The 17,172-nt window shown below is 40.9% G+C and overlaps 1 protein-coding gene across 3 annotated transcripts in view; it reads right to left on the bottom strand.

Moving 5' to 3' along the window:
• CCDC191 (coiled-coil domain containing 191) overlaps positions 1-17,172 on the bottom strand; it is a 98,857-nt gene that overhangs the window by 25,017 nt on the left and 56,668 nt on the right. For all 3 annotated transcript variants that reach the window (XM_086405500.1, XM_086405510.1, XM_086405519.1), the window contains exons 10-13: positions 15,902-16,347; positions 15,025-15,137; positions 12,942-13,024; positions 10,761-10,862 (exon numbers count right to left, since the gene is read on the bottom strand). In XM_086405500.1, the coding sequence (XP_086261626.1) occupies positions 10,761-10,862; positions 12,942-13,024; positions 15,025-15,137; positions 15,902-16,347 (744 nt within the window). The remainder of the gene's footprint in view (positions 1-10,760; positions 10,863-12,941; positions 13,025-15,024; positions 15,138-15,901; positions 16,348-17,172) is intronic.

Raw genomic sequence — 17,172 nt, 5'->3', positions numbered from 1 at the left:
GCAACTTGATCTCTGCTTCCTCTGCCTTTTCTAAAACCAGCTTGAACATATGGAAGTTCATGGTTCATGTATTGCTGAAGCCTGGCTTGGAGAATTTTAAGCATTACTTTACTAGCGTGTGAGATGAGTGCAATTGTGCGGTAGTTTGAGCATTCTTTGGCATTGCCTTTCCTTGGGATTGGAATGAAAACTGACCTTTTCCAGTCCTGTTGCCACTGCTGAGTTTTCCAAATTTGCTGGCATAGTGAGTGCAGCACTTTCACAGCATCATCTTTCAGGATTTGAAATAGCTCAACTGGAATTCCATCACCTCCACTAGCTTTGTTCGTAGTGATGCTTCCTATGGCCCACTTGACTTCACATTCCAGGATGTCTGGCTCTAGGTCAGTGATCACACCATCGTGATTATCTGGGTTGTGAAGATCTTTTCTGTATAGTTCTTCTGTGTATTCTTGCCACCTCTTCTTAATATCTTTTGCTTGTGTTAGTTCCCTACCATTTCTGTCCTTTATTGAGCCCATCTTTGCATGAAATGTTCCCTTGGTATCTCTAATTTTCTTGAAGAGATCTCTAGTCTTTCCCACTCTATTGTTTTCCTCTATTTCTTTGCATTGATCGCTGAGGACGGCTTTCTTATCTCTCCTTGCTATTCTTTGGAACTCTGCATTCAAATGGGTATATCTTTCCTTTTCTCCTTTGCTTTTCGCTTCCCGTCTTTTCACAGCTATTTGTAAGGCCTCCTCAGACAGCCATTTTGCTTTTTTGCATTTCTTTTTCTTGGGGATGGTCTAGATTCCTGTCTCCTGTACAATGTCACAAACTTCCATCCATAGTTCATCAGGCACTCTATCAGATCTAGTCCCTTAAATCTATTCCTCACTTCCACTGATATATGTGTACTCCTATATTTATTGAAGCATTATTCACAATAGCCAAGGAATGGAAACAAAGTAGGTATCCATTGACATATGAATGGATAAAAAATTTTACTATTGATTCTCATAATGGACTATTACTCAGCCTTAAAAAAGAAGGAAATACTATCATTATTGACAATATGGATAAATCCTGAGGGCATTATGCCCAGTAAAATAAGCAAGACTGAGACAAACACTGAGTGGTATCACTTATGTGTGGAATCTTAAAAAAAAAAAGAAAAACAAGTTGAACTTACAGAAAGAGAGAGAGAAATGCCAGTGCCTTCTGAGGTGGGAGAAATAGGCAAGGCCCAGAAAAAGGGTACAAATTTTCAGTTACAAGATGAATAAGGTCTGAGAACCTAATGTGTAACAAGGTAACTATAGTTGACAATATTCTCAAAATTTTGAAATTTACTAAGGGAGAAGAATGTAAGTTTTCTTACACACACATGCACAATAAATATGTAAAGTGATGGACATATTAATTAACCCAGTGGGAATCCCATATTGTATGTACATTTTAAGTATCTTACAATTTTGTCAATTACACCTCAATAAAACTGAACAAAAAGTAAAGATGCAATGACCTGAAAACTCATGAATTTCAACAAATCACTAATTACTTTAATTTGAATATGTAACCACTAAATAGCATGTTAATCATGATAACAGAACTCAGGAGCATTAAAAAAAAAAAACGGAAGCCACTCTGCCAAGAAGGGGAGAAAAAGTTCCTCATGAGTCCTACAGGAATCAGAGCTATGCATATCCTTTGAATTATTTCGGATTGTTCACAGAAATGATTTACATCTCACCAAGTTACTAGAAAGTAAAATATTCATTCAGTTAGGAGAGAAATCAGTATTTTCCCCTTATTATTATGGAAAACAGCAATATAGCCCCTTCATTTAGATCATGGGGTAGAAATTTATATATGAATAACTTCAAAGATACTCCATTAAAAATACAGTGGCTGCTGTTATGAAAGACATAGGAGTAAAAGCAAAGACTTCACACTGTCTTCACAGTAGTTGTCAGTTTCGGTAGTAAAAATTAAAAAAAAAAATCGTAATTTAAGCTTCTTTTGTCTTCATTTCCTACAATTTCACTTCAAGAAAACGGTTGTAGTGAATTGGCTGATTCTGACAAACTATTTAATAGTCTTAAGTTTTCTCTGAGGGGGAAAAAAAGAGAAGGCCCTGGAACATTTCTAATATGGGAGGGATATTTGCTCTGATCTTCCAAGCCAAACTTCCTGTATCTGTACACATTCCTCACTGAAAAGGAAATGTCCATATTCTCTAAAGGATTAAACCAAAATTACCTTTGTAATCTTTATTACAGACATTTTATATGTTGAATTGAATGGACAGAAACAAAAATTATTTATAAGAATCTTCTTATGACTAACAAGGGCTTCCCTTATAGCTCAGCTGGTAAAGAATCTGCCTGCAATGCAGGAGACTTGGGTTTGATTCCTGGGTTGGGAAGATCCTCTGGAGAAGGAAATGGCAACCCACTCCAGTATTCTTGCCTGGAGAATCCCATGGACAGAGGAGCCTGTTGGGCTACAGTCCATGGGGTCACAAGAATCAAACATGACTTAGTGACTAAAGCACCACTGAGACCAACAAGAGAGAGCCAAGAGTTAAGTGGGGAGGAAAACAGAAGGCGGCCATTTTCACATTCACTGAAATGTCCAAGGCAGCAGTTGCAAATTGCAGACAGGTATCTAACAATAGACAGTAAGCCTCTGGAGAAGCCCTTGGGCTTGGCCAATCCTATGCACATGCACACCTAGGTTATCTTCAATTATAATACAACCCTATGGCTGGTGTTGTAGGCTCTTAAGCAAAGCCATTTTCAGATGGTTTGTGGGGGGAAATGGCCTGTTTAACTAATTTATTAACAGTTTTATTGGAGTATTGTTGATTTACCATGCTGTGTTAGTTTCAGGTGTACAGCAAAGTGAATCAGTGATACATATATTCACTCTTTTTAAGCTTCTCTTCCATACAGGCCATTACAGAGTATTGAGTAAAGTTCTCTGGGCTACACAGCAGGTCCTTATTAGTTACCTATTTTATATCATAGTAGTGTGTATATGTCAACCCCAATCTCCTAGCTTATCTCTTTCCCCAAACTCCTAATCTATTTGTCACACTCACCTTTCCTCTTTGGTGAATATCTGTAACTCTATTTCTATTTTGTAGATAAGTCCATCTGTACCCTTTTCTTAGAGTCCACATATAAGCGATATCATATGACATTTATCCTTCTAACTTACTTTACTCAATATGACAAACTCTAGGTCCATCTATGTTGCTATAAATGGCATTATTTTCTTTTTTTAATGACTGAGTTATATTCCACATGATATATGTGCCACATCTTGTTTATCTAGTTCTCTGTTGATGGACATTTCAGTTGCTTCCATGTCCTGATTATTGTAAATAGTGCTACAATGAACACTGGGCTGTATGTATCTTTTCCAACTAGGATTTTCAACTTTTCTGGATAAATGCCCAGGAGTGGGATTGCTGGATCATACAGTAGCTCTATTTTTGGTTTTGTTTTTTTTTTAAGGAACTTCCACACTGTTCTCCATAGTGACTGCACCAATTTACATTCCCACCAACATTGTAGGAGGGTTCCCTTTTCTCCACACTGTCTCCAGCATTTATTGTTTGTAGATTTTTAAAAAATTCTACTTTTCCATGGAAAAGTAGAAAAACGTTTAATAAACCAGAGATCTTCTTGAGACAAAACTCTGTTTTCATATATAGCAATTTAGATGTGTATTTCCTGCCTTGATTAAGGATTCCTCAATACAGTTGATTGTATTTTACTATTATTACTATATTTTCCATTTACTTGTATATAAAATGTCCATAATGCCTGCATCTAAGATTTACTGGGAGGATAACATGAAATCAAAGTGTCTGCCTTGAGATGACACTTATATTGGGGGTGATCTATGCACCTAAAGTTTTACAGAGCATACTTCACTCAGGCTAAAAAGGGACACAAAATCAGGGTTTCTTTCTGATTTAAATTACTCAACAAACAACATGAAACAAATGACTCATTTGAATATATATATATGGGAAAATCCCCTGGAGGAGGGCATGGCAACCCACTCTAATATTCTTGCCTGGAGAATCCTATGGACAGAGGAGCCTGGTGGTTTATAGTCCACAGGATTGCAAAGAGTCAGGCACAATTGTGCGCATGCTCGCATACACACACACACAAATGAAAAGTGAGTGTTAGTTGCTCAGTCATTTCCAACTCTCTGTGAAGCCATGGACTGTACCCTACCAGGGTCCTCTGTCCATGGAATTCTCCAGGCATGAATACTGGAGTGGGTTGCCATTCCCTTCTCCAGAGGATCTTCTTGACCCAGGGATCAAACCTGGGTTTCCCACATAAGCAAGCAGATTCATTACTGTCTGAACCACCAAGGAAGCACGTGTGTGTGTGTGTGTGTGTGTGTGTGTATTTCCACCACTACTGCTTTGAAAGAAAGACAAGGAATTACAGCAAGATTAAGAAGAATAACAGAGTGCCTGATGAACTTTTGACACCATTCTCACACCTTGCCTTCTATCCTTTATAAGTCACCCTTTCATTGCACTCTGGAACGTATTCCCACTTAGGCACTCCTGTAATTTATGGTCTTTGCTCTCTTGTATCATGATTTTTTCTCTCACTACTAGACCATTCCTATAAATATGCAAATATGTGCTGGTACTGCCCATCTTTTTAACAAAATAACACAAAAAAGACCAATCACCAACAGAAAAAAAAAGTTCTTCTTTGACCCCATGTGACCCCTACTGTATGCATGGTCTCTATTGCCTCACCACCTATTCTCTCCTCAACTTCCTGAAATGGGGCTCCCTTCCCAGCAGTCCACTAAAAGCATTCTTGTCTATGTCATGAACAGTCTCCATGTTGCCAAATAAAAGTTTGTCTGTCGTCTTTTTCACTGCAGCCAGCAACATTTAGCCCAGTTAATCACCATCATTTCCTTCTAGAAATACTTTTTTTCTCTCAGCTTTTCAATAAGCAATTCTCTCGTTACTCTTTCTACCTCACTAGCTCATCCTCTGAGTAGTTATTCATATACTCTCAGACATGGTCCTGGATTTTTGCATTTCTTCTCTCTCCACATAATATCCCAAGTTGATTTCATTCACATCCAGAGCATTAAAACACTGACATGTTTTTGATGGCCAGATTCCTGACTATCATCTTGATATCCAAGCTTACACATTCAGCTGCCTATATAGTGTTTTCATTTCGATGTCTAATAGGTGTCTCACGTCTAACCTGCCCCTTGTGGACCTTGGGGCTCCCTGGTGGCTCAGACGGTAAAGAATTTGCCTGCATTGCAGGAGACCTGGGTTGGATCCCTGGGTCAGGAATATCTCTGGAGAAGGGAATGGCAAACCACTCTGGTATTCCAGCCTGGAGAATTCCAAGGACAGAGGAGCCTGGCGTGCTACAGTCCATGGGGTCACAAAGAGTTGGACACGACTGAGCGATGAACACTTTTGGATCTTCCTGAGGCCACCTTAGAACAAGACCCAGTTTCTCCCGCAGTCAGGCTCTCCGATCAGGAAGCTTCCATAAGCCTCTTATCCTTCTCCATCAGAGGGCAAAGAGAATGAAAACCACAATCACAGAAAACTAACCATCTGATCACATGGACCACAGCCTTGTCTAACTCAATGAAACTATGAGTCATGCTGTTTAGGGCCACCCAAGACGGATAGGTCATGGTGGAGAGTTCTGACAAAACGTGGTCCCCTGGAGAAGGGAATGGCAAACCACTTCAGTATTCTTGCCGTGAGAACCCCATGAACAGTATGAAAAGGCAAAAAGATAGGACACTGAAAGATGAACTCCCCAGGTTGGTAGGTGCCCAATATGCTACTAGAGATCAGTGGAGAAATAACCTCAGAAAGAATGAAGAGAAAACAACAAAAACAAAAACAAAGCAAAAACAACACCCAGTTGTGGATGTGACTGATAATGGAATTAAAGTCTGATGCTGTAAAGAGCAATATTGCATAGGAACCTGAAATGTTAGGTCCATGAATCAAGGCAAATTAAAAGTGGTCAAACAGGAGATGGCAAGAGTGAACATAGACATTTTAGGAATCTGTGAACTAAAATGGACTGGAATGGGTGAATTTAACTCAGATGACCACTGTATCTACTACTGTGGGCAAGAATCCCTTAGAAGAAATGGAGTAGCTATCATAGTCAACAAAAGAGTCTCAAAAGCAGTACTTGGATGCAATCTCAAAAACGACAGAATGATCTCTCTTCATTTCGAAGGCAAACAGTTCAACATCACAGTAATCCAAGTCTATGACCCAACCAGTAATGCTGAAGAAGCTGAACGGTTCTGTGAAGACCTACAAGACCTTCTAGAACTAACATCCAAAAAAGATGTCCTTTTCATTATAGAGGACTGGAATGCACAAATAGGAAGTCAAGAAATACCTGGAATAATGGGCAAATTTGGCCTTGGAGTACAGAATGAAGCAGGGCAAAGGCTAACAGAGTTTTGCCAAGAGAACGCACTGGTCATAGCAAACACCCTCTTCCAACAACACAAGAGAAGACTCTACACATGGATATCACCAGATGATCAACACTGAAATCAGATGGATTATATTCTTTGCAGCCAAAGATGAAGAAGCTCTACACAGTCAGCAAAAACAAGACTGGGAGCTGACTGTGGCTCAGATCATGAACTCCTTATTGCCAAATTCAGACTTAAATTGAAGAAAGCAGGGAAAACCAGTACACCATTCAGAAAGGCAACGGAGAAAAGGAAAGATATACCCATTTGGATGCAGAGTTCCAAAGAATAGCAAGGAGAGATAAGAAAGCCTTCCTCAGCGATCAATGCAAAGAAAGAGAGGAAAAAAACAGAATGGGAAATAATAGAATGGGAAAGACTAGACATCTCTTCAAGAAAATTACAAACACCAAGGGAACATTTCATGCAAAATGGTATAATACAGGACAGAAATGGTATGGACCTAACAGAAGCATAAGATATTAAGAAGAGGTGGCAGGAATACACAGAATATACAAAAAAGATCTTCACGACCCAGATAATCACAATAGTGTGATGACTCACCTAGAGCTAGACATCCTGGAATGCTGGAAAACTCAGCAGTGGCTATAGGACTGGAAAAGGTCAGTTTTCATTCCAATCCCAAAGAAAGGCAATGCCAAAGAATGCTCAAACTACCACACAATTGCACTCATCTCACAAGCTAGTAACATAATGCTCAAAATTCTTTAAGCCAGGCTTCAACAGTACATGAACCATGAACTTCCAGATGTTCATGCTGGATTTAGAAAAGGCAGAGGAACCAGAGATCAAATTGCCAACATCTGCTGGATCATCAAAAAAGCAAGAGAGTTCCAGGAAAACATCTACTTCTACTTTATTGACTATGCCAAAGCCTTTGACTGTGTGGATCACAACAAACTATGGAAAATTCTGAAAGAGATGGGAATACCAGACCACCTGACCTGCCTCCTGAGAAATCTGTATGCAGGTCAAGAAGCAACAGTTAGAACTGGACATGGAACAACAGACTGGTTCCAAATTGGGAAATGAGTTCATCAAGGCTGTATATTGTCATCCTGCTTATTTAACTGATATGAAGAATACATCATGAGAAATGATGGGCTGGATGAAGCACAAGCTGGAATCAAGGTTGCCGGGAGAAATATCAATAACCTCAGATATGCAGATAACACCACACTTATGGCATAAAGTGAAGAAGAACTAAAGAGCCTCTTGATGAAAGAGCTGAGTGAAAAAGTTGGCTTAAACCTCAACATTCAGAAAACTAAGATCATGGCATCTGGTCCCATCACTTCATAGCAAATAGATGGGGAAACAATGGAAACAGTGGCTGACTTTATGTTTTTGGGCTCCAAATTCACTGCAAATGGTGACTGCAGCCATGAAATTACAAGACACTTGCTCCTTGGAAGAAAAGTTATGACCACCCTAGACAGCAAATTAAAAAGCAGAGACATTACTTTGCCAACAAAGGTCCATCTAGTCAAAGCTCTGGTTTTTCCAGTAGTCATGTATGGATATGAGAGGTAAACTACAAAGAAAGCTGTGTGCCGAAGAATTGATGCTTTTGAACTGTGGTGCTGGAGAAGACTCTTGAGAGTCCCTTGGACAGCAAGGAACTCCACCAGATATTCACAGAGAAGATCAAGGCAGAGTTTAGATAAAGTCCCCATCATGGGTCTAGCTGGGGCAGAGGAACAGCAACCTCTGGAAAATCTGCCTAGACTCTTCTTCTGGCCTTCATCTGCAAGTAGCACCACCTGAAGGCATTAGGGTGAGGCTGCTGCCACTGGGGGAGGGGAACTCTGCCCAGAGTAACCTCCTTATCTCATTTAAGAGAAAAAGGAACCTTACAGAGGGAAGTACTCTAAGATCAGACTGAGACAGTGGAGACTGAAAGAAGGGAACACAGGGGCAGGGAAAATCTCTGCCCCTACAGTAAGAGCCAAAATTCTTCTGAATGGCCAATACTGTGCACTCCAAAGAGTGAGACTTAATCAGAACATTAGAGAATGCTCCACTCATCCCCACCACACCAGCGTGCTAGCAAACCTAGTAATAACAGTGGAGTACAGCTGGAGGACTGCAAGAGACAGATTTTCCTCAGGGAACCACACAAAGGGAAGACCGAAAGCCAAAAGAGGGGACAAAAAAACAGTCACTAGAGAAAACTGAAGTCTTGATGCTCATAGCAACAACAAACTTCAAACGTAGCCCGACTCCTGGCTAGATTAACACAAATCTCCACACTAAAGGAAATGGCAACCCATTCCACTATTCTTGCCTGGAGAATCCCATGGACAGAGGAGCCTGGCGGGCTATAGTCCATGGGGTCGCAAAGAGTTGGACACGACTGAGCGAGTTCACTTGGCATCACTTCCACACTAAAGGCCCATTTACCTCAGTTTCCATTGCCCTGTACATGTCTGGCTTTCAACAACAACAAAAAATAAAGACATATTAAAAAATAAGAAATTAACACAGTCTGAAAAGATAAAGCCATCATCAGAACAAAATCCACATATGAGAAAGATGTTGGAACTATCAGAGAGGGAATTTTAAATAACTTATGACAAGTTCTAGGGGTAGGACTAGTATCCTTATAAGAAGAGACACCAGAGAACTTACATACGGTCACTCTCCCCTTCTGTGTACATGCACCAAGGAAAGGACATGGGACGATACCCCGAGAAGGTGACCTACCGCCAGGAAGAGAGCTCTCACCAGAAACCAACCATGCCAGCACCCTGATCTTCAACATCCAGCCTCCTTGAGTGTGAGAAAATTAATTTCTGTCATGTAAGCCACCTGCCCTCTGGTGTTTTGTCATGGCAGTCCGACCACCCCTAGGTTTACTGAATGCCTTCTTCACTATCATGATTTCCACACAGCATTGCTTCTGATCACAGAACTCACTTGACAGCAAAAGAAATGGAGTGATGGACCCATACACATGGAATGCACTGGTCTTACCACCACCCTGAAGCAGCTTGCTCACCAGCATGGCGGAATGACCTTTGGAAGACCCAGCTGCAGCACCAGTTAGGTAGCAGTACCTTGCACGTCTAGGGCAAGGTTCTCCAGAAGGCTGTCTGTGCTCTGAATCAGCATCCAGTATATGGTACTGTTTCTCCAGGAAGCTAGGGGAGGAAGTGGGAGTGGCACCTCTCACTAGCAACATTTCTGGTTTCCTTTTCTCACACATTTACGTTCTGTTGGCCTAGAGGTCTTGGTTCCAAATGGGGGAATGCTTCCATAAGGAGATACACAGTGATTCCACTGCACTGAGAACAGTGCCTCCTAGTCTTTGTGGGTTCCTTAGGCCTCTCAATCAAAAGGTAAATTAGAAAGTGCTTGCTGGGGTGATTGACCCTGGTCACTAGGGGCAATCGGTACTACTCCTCAATGGAGGTGAAGATGAGTATGACTGGAATACAGGAGAACCCTTAGGGTATCTCTTAGTATTATCATGCCCTGTGATAAGGTGAAAGGAAAACTACAACCCAATCCATGCCGGACTACTAACAGGCCAGCCCCTTCCAGAATGAAGGTTCAGGTCACCCCATGACTAGCAGAGATGCTCACTGAATGAAGACAAAGGGGTAGTGGCTAGTGGAAGAAGGTAACTATAAATAGCAACTACATCCACTTGACTGGTTACAGAAATGAAGATTGGAATTGTCATGAGTATTCCCTTCTTATTTTGCTGTGAGTATGTTTGTGTGTATACGTATCTTGTTTTATTTCCACTCTTATTCTCTCATCATGTAACAAAAGATGTACTGACTTTGTGTCATGCTATTTCAGTACTGTTAATTTTATATTATAGCATTTAAGTGAGGGGATAGCAAGGAGAAGGATAAACATCATTCAAGGACTTTACTTCCTCTTCTGGGAAAGGGGTTAATTCATTTTCAGTTGCATGCAGGATATCTGGCCAACCCAATACTTTGAAGGAAATAAACTCAGAATCCATCAAGGGGATCTCACCTAACCCTGGTTAGAGAGGAGGGTGGGGCAAGGCAGGAAAGGCTAACTGGGTTGAGTTAAGATCTGAGGAATGAGCAGGTTATTATTAAGTATGCTAGAGAAGAGGGTGGAGGTGAGAGAAGAAGTGTTCTAGACAGAAATTCTTGGGAGGGAAGGTGCATAGGACTATAGGATCATACACAGCAGGCTTCACAGGACAGGTGGCTGACCAAACAGAAACTACTAACCATTTTCTTCAGTCTCTTCTCTTCTCTTTTTTTCTCAAGCTGAGCCTCCTTTTCTTCTGCCTCCCTCTTCTGACGCTCCTCCTCTTGGGCCTTTAACTGGGCCTGATCAAGATTAGAATTTGTAAAAATCAGACCCTCAATTTGCACAGAAATAAGACTGTTTATGTTGAGGTAAGTCCACTATCTACCAAAGTGTTCACCCAGTCCCTGGAAGAAGCCTGCACTATGTATTAAAAGTAGAAAACCCAAGTAACAGGTGGTCAGTTGTGTAACTTCACTGTTTCTCCAAAGGGATTCTCTTCTACTTGGGAAGATGAGGCTGAGCATGAATGAGACCATTAACTTTTCATCATAAAATGATTACTCTTTAGTTCTTATTTCATTTATGAAATACTAAGTCCAAACTATACACAGTATAAGAAAAAATTTTCTTCCATTTCACCAAAACCCACAAAACTGTTGGAACTATTTATTTTTTCTTGCATGCTCAGTTGCTTCGGTCATGTCCGACTCTTTGCAACCCTATGGACTGTAGCCTGCCAGGCTCCTCTGTCCATGGAATTCTCCAGGCAATAATACTGGAGTGGATTGCCATTCCCTTCTCCAGGGGATGTTCCCGATCCAGGGATCCAACCTGGGTCGCCTGCATTGCAGGCGGATTCTTTACTGCTGAGCCACCAGGGAAGCCCCCATTTTTTCTTAGTAGGTACAAAATTTCCTTTTGAAAGTCCAGATCAAGACTTTGGAAGGTTAAAAATTTCCCACCTTTAAACTATAAGCAAGGTGAAAAGACACCCTTCAGAATGGGAGAAAATAATAGCAAATGAAGCAACTGACAAAAAACTAATCTCAAAAATATACAAGTAGCTCCTGCAGCTCAATTCTAGAAAAATAAACAACCCAATCAAAAAATGGGCCAAAGAACTAAATAGACATTTCTCCAAAGAAGACATACAGATGGCTAAGAAGCACATGAAAAGATGCTCAACATCTCTCATTATCAGAGAAATGCAAATCAAAACCACAATGAGGTACTGTCTCACGCCAGTCAGAAAGGCTGCTATCAAAAAGTCTATAAACAATAAATGCTGGAGAGGGTGTGGAGAAAAAGGAACCCTCTTACACTGTTGGTGGGAATGCAAACTAGTACAGCCACTATGGAGAACAGTGTGGCAATTCCTTAAAAAAACTGGAAATAGAACTGCCATACAACCCAGCAATCCCACTGCTGGGCATACACACTGAGGAAACCAGAACTGAAAGAGACACGTGTACCCCAATGTTCATCGCAGCACTGTTTATAATAGTCAGGACATGGAAGCAACCTAGACATGGATGCCCATCGGTAGACGAATGGACAAGAAAGCTGTGGTACATACACACAATGGAGTATTACTCAGCCATTAAAAAGAATACATTTGAATCAGTTCTAATGAGGTGGGTGAAACTGGAGCCTATTATACAGAGTGAAGTAAGCCAGAAAGAAAAACACCAATACAGTAGACTAATGCATATATATGGAATTTAGAAAGATGGTAACAATGACCCTATATGAGAGACAGCAAAAGAGACACAGATATAAAGAACGGTCTTTTGGACTCTGTGGGAGAAGGTGAGGGTGGGATGATTTGAGAGGGTAGCGCTGAAATGTGTATATTATTATATGTGAAGTGGATTGCCGGTTCAGGTTCAATGCATGAGACAGGGTGCTCAGGGCTGGTGCACTGGGATGACCCTGGGGGATGGGATGGGGAGGGAGGTGGGAGGGGGGTTCTGGATGGGGAACACATGTGTGCTGATTCATGTCGATGTATGGCAAAAACCACTACAATATTGTAAAGTAATTAGCCTCCAATTAAAAAAAAGAATTACCCACCTATGTAAACTTCGCAGGTTGAACATTTACCTATTACACATCAGTCTTGGTTATGTGTAAATCTCCTAATTTGCTAGCTCCATCAACTTTCAAAACATTTTATTGTTGTATACTAATGATGCTGATGCTCCTTCTCTTCATTTTCCTAAAACTATCATAGAGTTCAGGCCAGGAGGCAAAAAGCCATATCCAAAGTTGGTGTTATGCTACTGCCTTAATTGCCTTAAACAACCTAGGTTTCAGTTTTTAATAAAGACCTATACAAATCCTTTTTCTTGCCTCACTTTGCATTCTTAATTTATTACCAATTTCTCCTCTTCTTGTTTTTTCTTCTTCTCTGCCAAGATCCGCCTACGTTCAGCTCGCTGAACTGCTCTCTCTTCCATGGCTAGAAAACAGTAAGAGTTCCAATATAAAAAATATAAGGAACACTGGAAAAGAAATGTCTCCATTTTATGGTAAAATGGTTAAAGTTTTCTTTTGGGTGTTCACAATGCCAAATATATATGTGTATATATATGCATAAAATTTATATTAAAATACAATTACAGAAATTGTAATTATACCATGTGTATAGGTATATACACACATACACACACATCCTACAGGTTAAGGACTGACAGTCCCATCCTTGGCCATGATGAACAATTTTCAGATTATGTTTTTGCTCACATTTCTATTAGAATAATTGTTCACTGGTTTAAATAAGATAATGTGTCTTGAAGAAACTTTTAGTATGTGAAATCCAGAAACCAGAATTTTAATTTGGCAATTCCTTTAATGAATGTTGAAAACTTTAATTACATCTAACAAATACTTTGAGAACAGAATCACTCCTCAAATACCATGGAGTTTGCCACCTTCTCCTAGGTTACTATGTATGTCTGCATATGTGACAACAACAACGAACAAACTGAGGTTTGGGGTCCTGATGATCACATTTTAAACTAGTTTTAGGGCCGGGATATCCAGATGGGCAGGAAATGGAATTGTACTAGGCATCTGAAGAACTGGCATCTGAACGAATTCAAGTGTTAGACTCCTGTTCTTGACAGTCTATTAAATATCGATCCAAAAGAAGCAAATGTGCAAGATGGCCTGATAATATGAGTCTGTCACCAGCTGGGGTTTCATAGGCAGAGGGGCATGGGTGGGAGGAGTATCAAGTTCTGCTCACCTAACTCAGCCAATGGTTACTTTAGGTTCCTTGTGCTGTGTTACAGAGAAGAAAATTGAAGTCCAAGTTTCAAGAATTAATAAACAAAAAACCCAGCAGGCTATTTCTTACAGATATTAAGTGTCGGCTTTGCTGGAAAAAGAATAGTGGGGGTGCCACAGATGGCAGGAATGAGACTGTCTTTAAGGAGGCAGAAATAAGACTAGAGGATTAAAGTGAGAGCCCCAAGAGGCAGAGCCTGTGGTAATATGCCCTTTTTTCATCTTTTCTAGAGCTAGTCATTAAAGATTACTTGAAAATAGCCAGGTGTTCCAAAACATGCTAACTCTTTGATCAAACAATAATTTCTTAAAAATAATCACACCAAACTGGGCACTTCCTGATCATCCTCAATGATGGACAAAGAGGTCATAAATTGCTGACTTGGCAGAGAGTCAATGAATAGACTGCTGATTTTTTTCATTAACAGGAATGGACTTCAGGCACAGTGTACCTCTGGTGACATCACTTCCTGTTAGGGCAGCAATCCTACCACAGGTAAAAAGTCAGATTTATAAGCCACAATAAAATTGTCAAAGTGCCTACCACTTCACACAAACATATGTTCAGTGCATGACTAAGTACAGAGTAAAAGCAGCTAGCAATTTCACTAGGTGAGCTCCAAGGAATGCTTCTCTTTTCATAGTGTGGTTTGGTTTAAATAATGATTCCATGCACATCAAAAATGTTATTAAAATGTCTGGTTTATAGATTTCATTCTAGAAGCCTGTCATCAAGGCACGATTCATTATACAATGATGTAATAACTTGATGTAGATTACTGTAAACTGATCTGTATTTTAATGTTAAAAAGTACAATGACAGATGACCTTTAGTGTTTATTCTTAGAAGCCACTCAGAATTCTTTTGTGAATTATCCCATTTTAAAAACACAGTCCAAATCTCAAATTACAAAAGAATGATTAAACCTTTCAGCAGTGTTTTGTTTTTGTATTGGCCAGGAAGACCAGAAAATTTGGCAGGAGGGGTAGGAAAAAAGTCGTGTTCTCTGTGTTCTCTGGTGTATCTACTTGTCACGTATCTACTCATCTTAGACTTTGACCAGGTTCTGCTAAGTCTCAAAACCCAACAGTTGCCAGGATTCAGTCCCAACATATCCTACTCCTGGAGGAAAGATAACCATAACCCAGGTCCCACCGAGATAGCCCTGCCTTTCAGTATGGGATGGGGCGCCATCATCTGCCTTGGATTCCTTCTGGGTCCAGAAAGAGAATTTCGGGAGTCACTTCTACTGCCTTCAGTCTCAGGGGAAGCAACAGGTGAACTGGGGGGGAAGAAAAGGGAAAAGAATTCAGACCAATCACCAGTTTCAGAACTCAAAGTCTTTTACAAACTTTAATTAATCCTTACTCCCTTGAGATAACTATGTATTATTATACCCATTTAATAAATTGGTATAATGAGGCATGGAAAGGTTGAGTGAGTGGCCTGAGTCTACAACGTGAGTCAGGTGCTCTGACTCCCAACCCAGTGCTTTAGATTAATACATACTGCCCACTTCTTATCCTACCATTTATCACACATACTGAGTATGTCACAAGCATGTCTAAAACCATCTTAAATAGCTTTTGAGAAATTTGGACTATTATTCTAGATTCAAAGATATTTATCTCAAACAACTACAGACTTAAGCTAGATAAATGGCCATCCCCAAGGGCTGCTCCGTTTAGACCTGATATTTTCTGACCTGGCTTCTCAGCCCTAAACATAATCAGGAATCCAGAAATCGAGTTAGAGCAAGTAAGCATTTTCCTATTTTACTGGTAGAGTGACAGGTCCTCAGACAAAGGCAGCTACAATACAACTGCTAGCTGTATACAACTGGATCCTTATAGGCAGCCACTTGCCTTAAACACCTTTTGGTACCTTTCACATACCAATCACAATGTATGAGGCCTCTCTGCTTTGCATGTGCACAACAAGCAACTATGGAATCTGGATGTTGGGTAAAATTCAGGAGCCTTTTGACCACAAAGTAAAAAAACAACAACAAAGACTCCAGAGAGTGTTCCAGTACAATGAACATACTTTGGAAGCACTTGGCAGGTTCGTTCCCATTCATCTTCTCCCGGGTTTGACAGCTGGCAGCTCTGTGGGTGCGTATGCCCTGCTGCCCGCTGAACCTCTGCCAGCCGCTGGTTTTCCTTCAGCTCCAGAATTGTTTTCTGCTGTTCCTGAAGTTTCTTCTTCTGCTTTTCAATCAGCTGCTGCTGGAAGATATGGCGGTTGCAGAAATGACCCATGCAAACAGGTTCTGCTTTCCAGCTACTGGTTCTGAACTTCTTTTTGTTACCAGGCTGTTGGGAGGGCTCATCACCTGGGCCCTTGTGTGGCTTACTGTCAGACGTATCCAGAGGGGCCTTTTGGAGGGGAACCTGCAAGATGCTCTTTGTTGGTCTTCTGAGGTGGCAGCTGGGCAGACAACCACTGCTCCTGGAGGGAGGCTTTTCCCACAAAGCAGGGACAGCAGCCACCTGAGAGAGAAGGAATATGCTGTAGCTCATCCATTTAAAGGACTGTGCTGATGAGCTCTATCTCCCCCAGCTCGGCGCCGCTCTGTTCAATGGCACAACTGCCCTGACCCCAGCCACGGCTGCTCTGGGCTCCCACCTGGCTATCTCAGAGGCTGCCAGTCTTAGCCTTGTCAGTCACTCTTAGAATGTGTACTGTTGCTCACCACAGAACCTGGTGGGAGTGGGTACAATCACAGGAACTACTGCCATGGCCAGGATATTTGTGATCAGAAAAACGTGCTCTTATAAATATCTAATTTGGATAGTTCATTTAGAAATTGGGCATGATTACTCCAGATATACATCCCAGGAATTTAATCTGCGTGAACTGACCCTGAATTTTGCAGGAAATGGGCTTCCCTGGTGCCTCAGATGGTAAAGAATCTGCCTGCAGTGCAGGAGACCCAGGTTTGATTCCTGGGTTGGGAAGATCCCCTGGAGAAGGAAATAGCTGCCCACTCCAGTATTCTTGCCTGGAGAATTCCATGGACAGAGGAGACTGGTGGGCTGCAGTCCATGGGGTCGCAAATAATCAGACCCGACTGAGCAACTAACACTTTCACTTTGCAGGAAACTGAAAATATTATGGCGAAGTATATATTCTTTCTCAAGAATGTTTGACAGCTAAGGAAAAACTTTACAAATCAGTAATAGCTCTTTAATAATAACAGCTCTTTAATGACAGTTCTTCTAATGTCTCTCTTGCCACTAATAAATTAATCACAGGGTATTTATCTATTTCAGGATCAAGGCCTGGATTAAACCATACTGTCTCCAGCTATTCCA

Source organism: Bos grunniens, chromosome 1, assembly GCF_055505025.1.
Source record: "Bos grunniens cultivar Pamir isolate PY7600 chromosome 1, Bosgru_T2T1.0, whole genome shotgun sequence".
NCBI lineage: Eukaryota > Metazoa > Chordata > Mammalia > Artiodactyla > Bovidae > Bos > Bos grunniens.
Note: the sequence above shows the minus strand (reverse complement) of the source record. Positions and strands in the feature narration are given on the sequence as shown.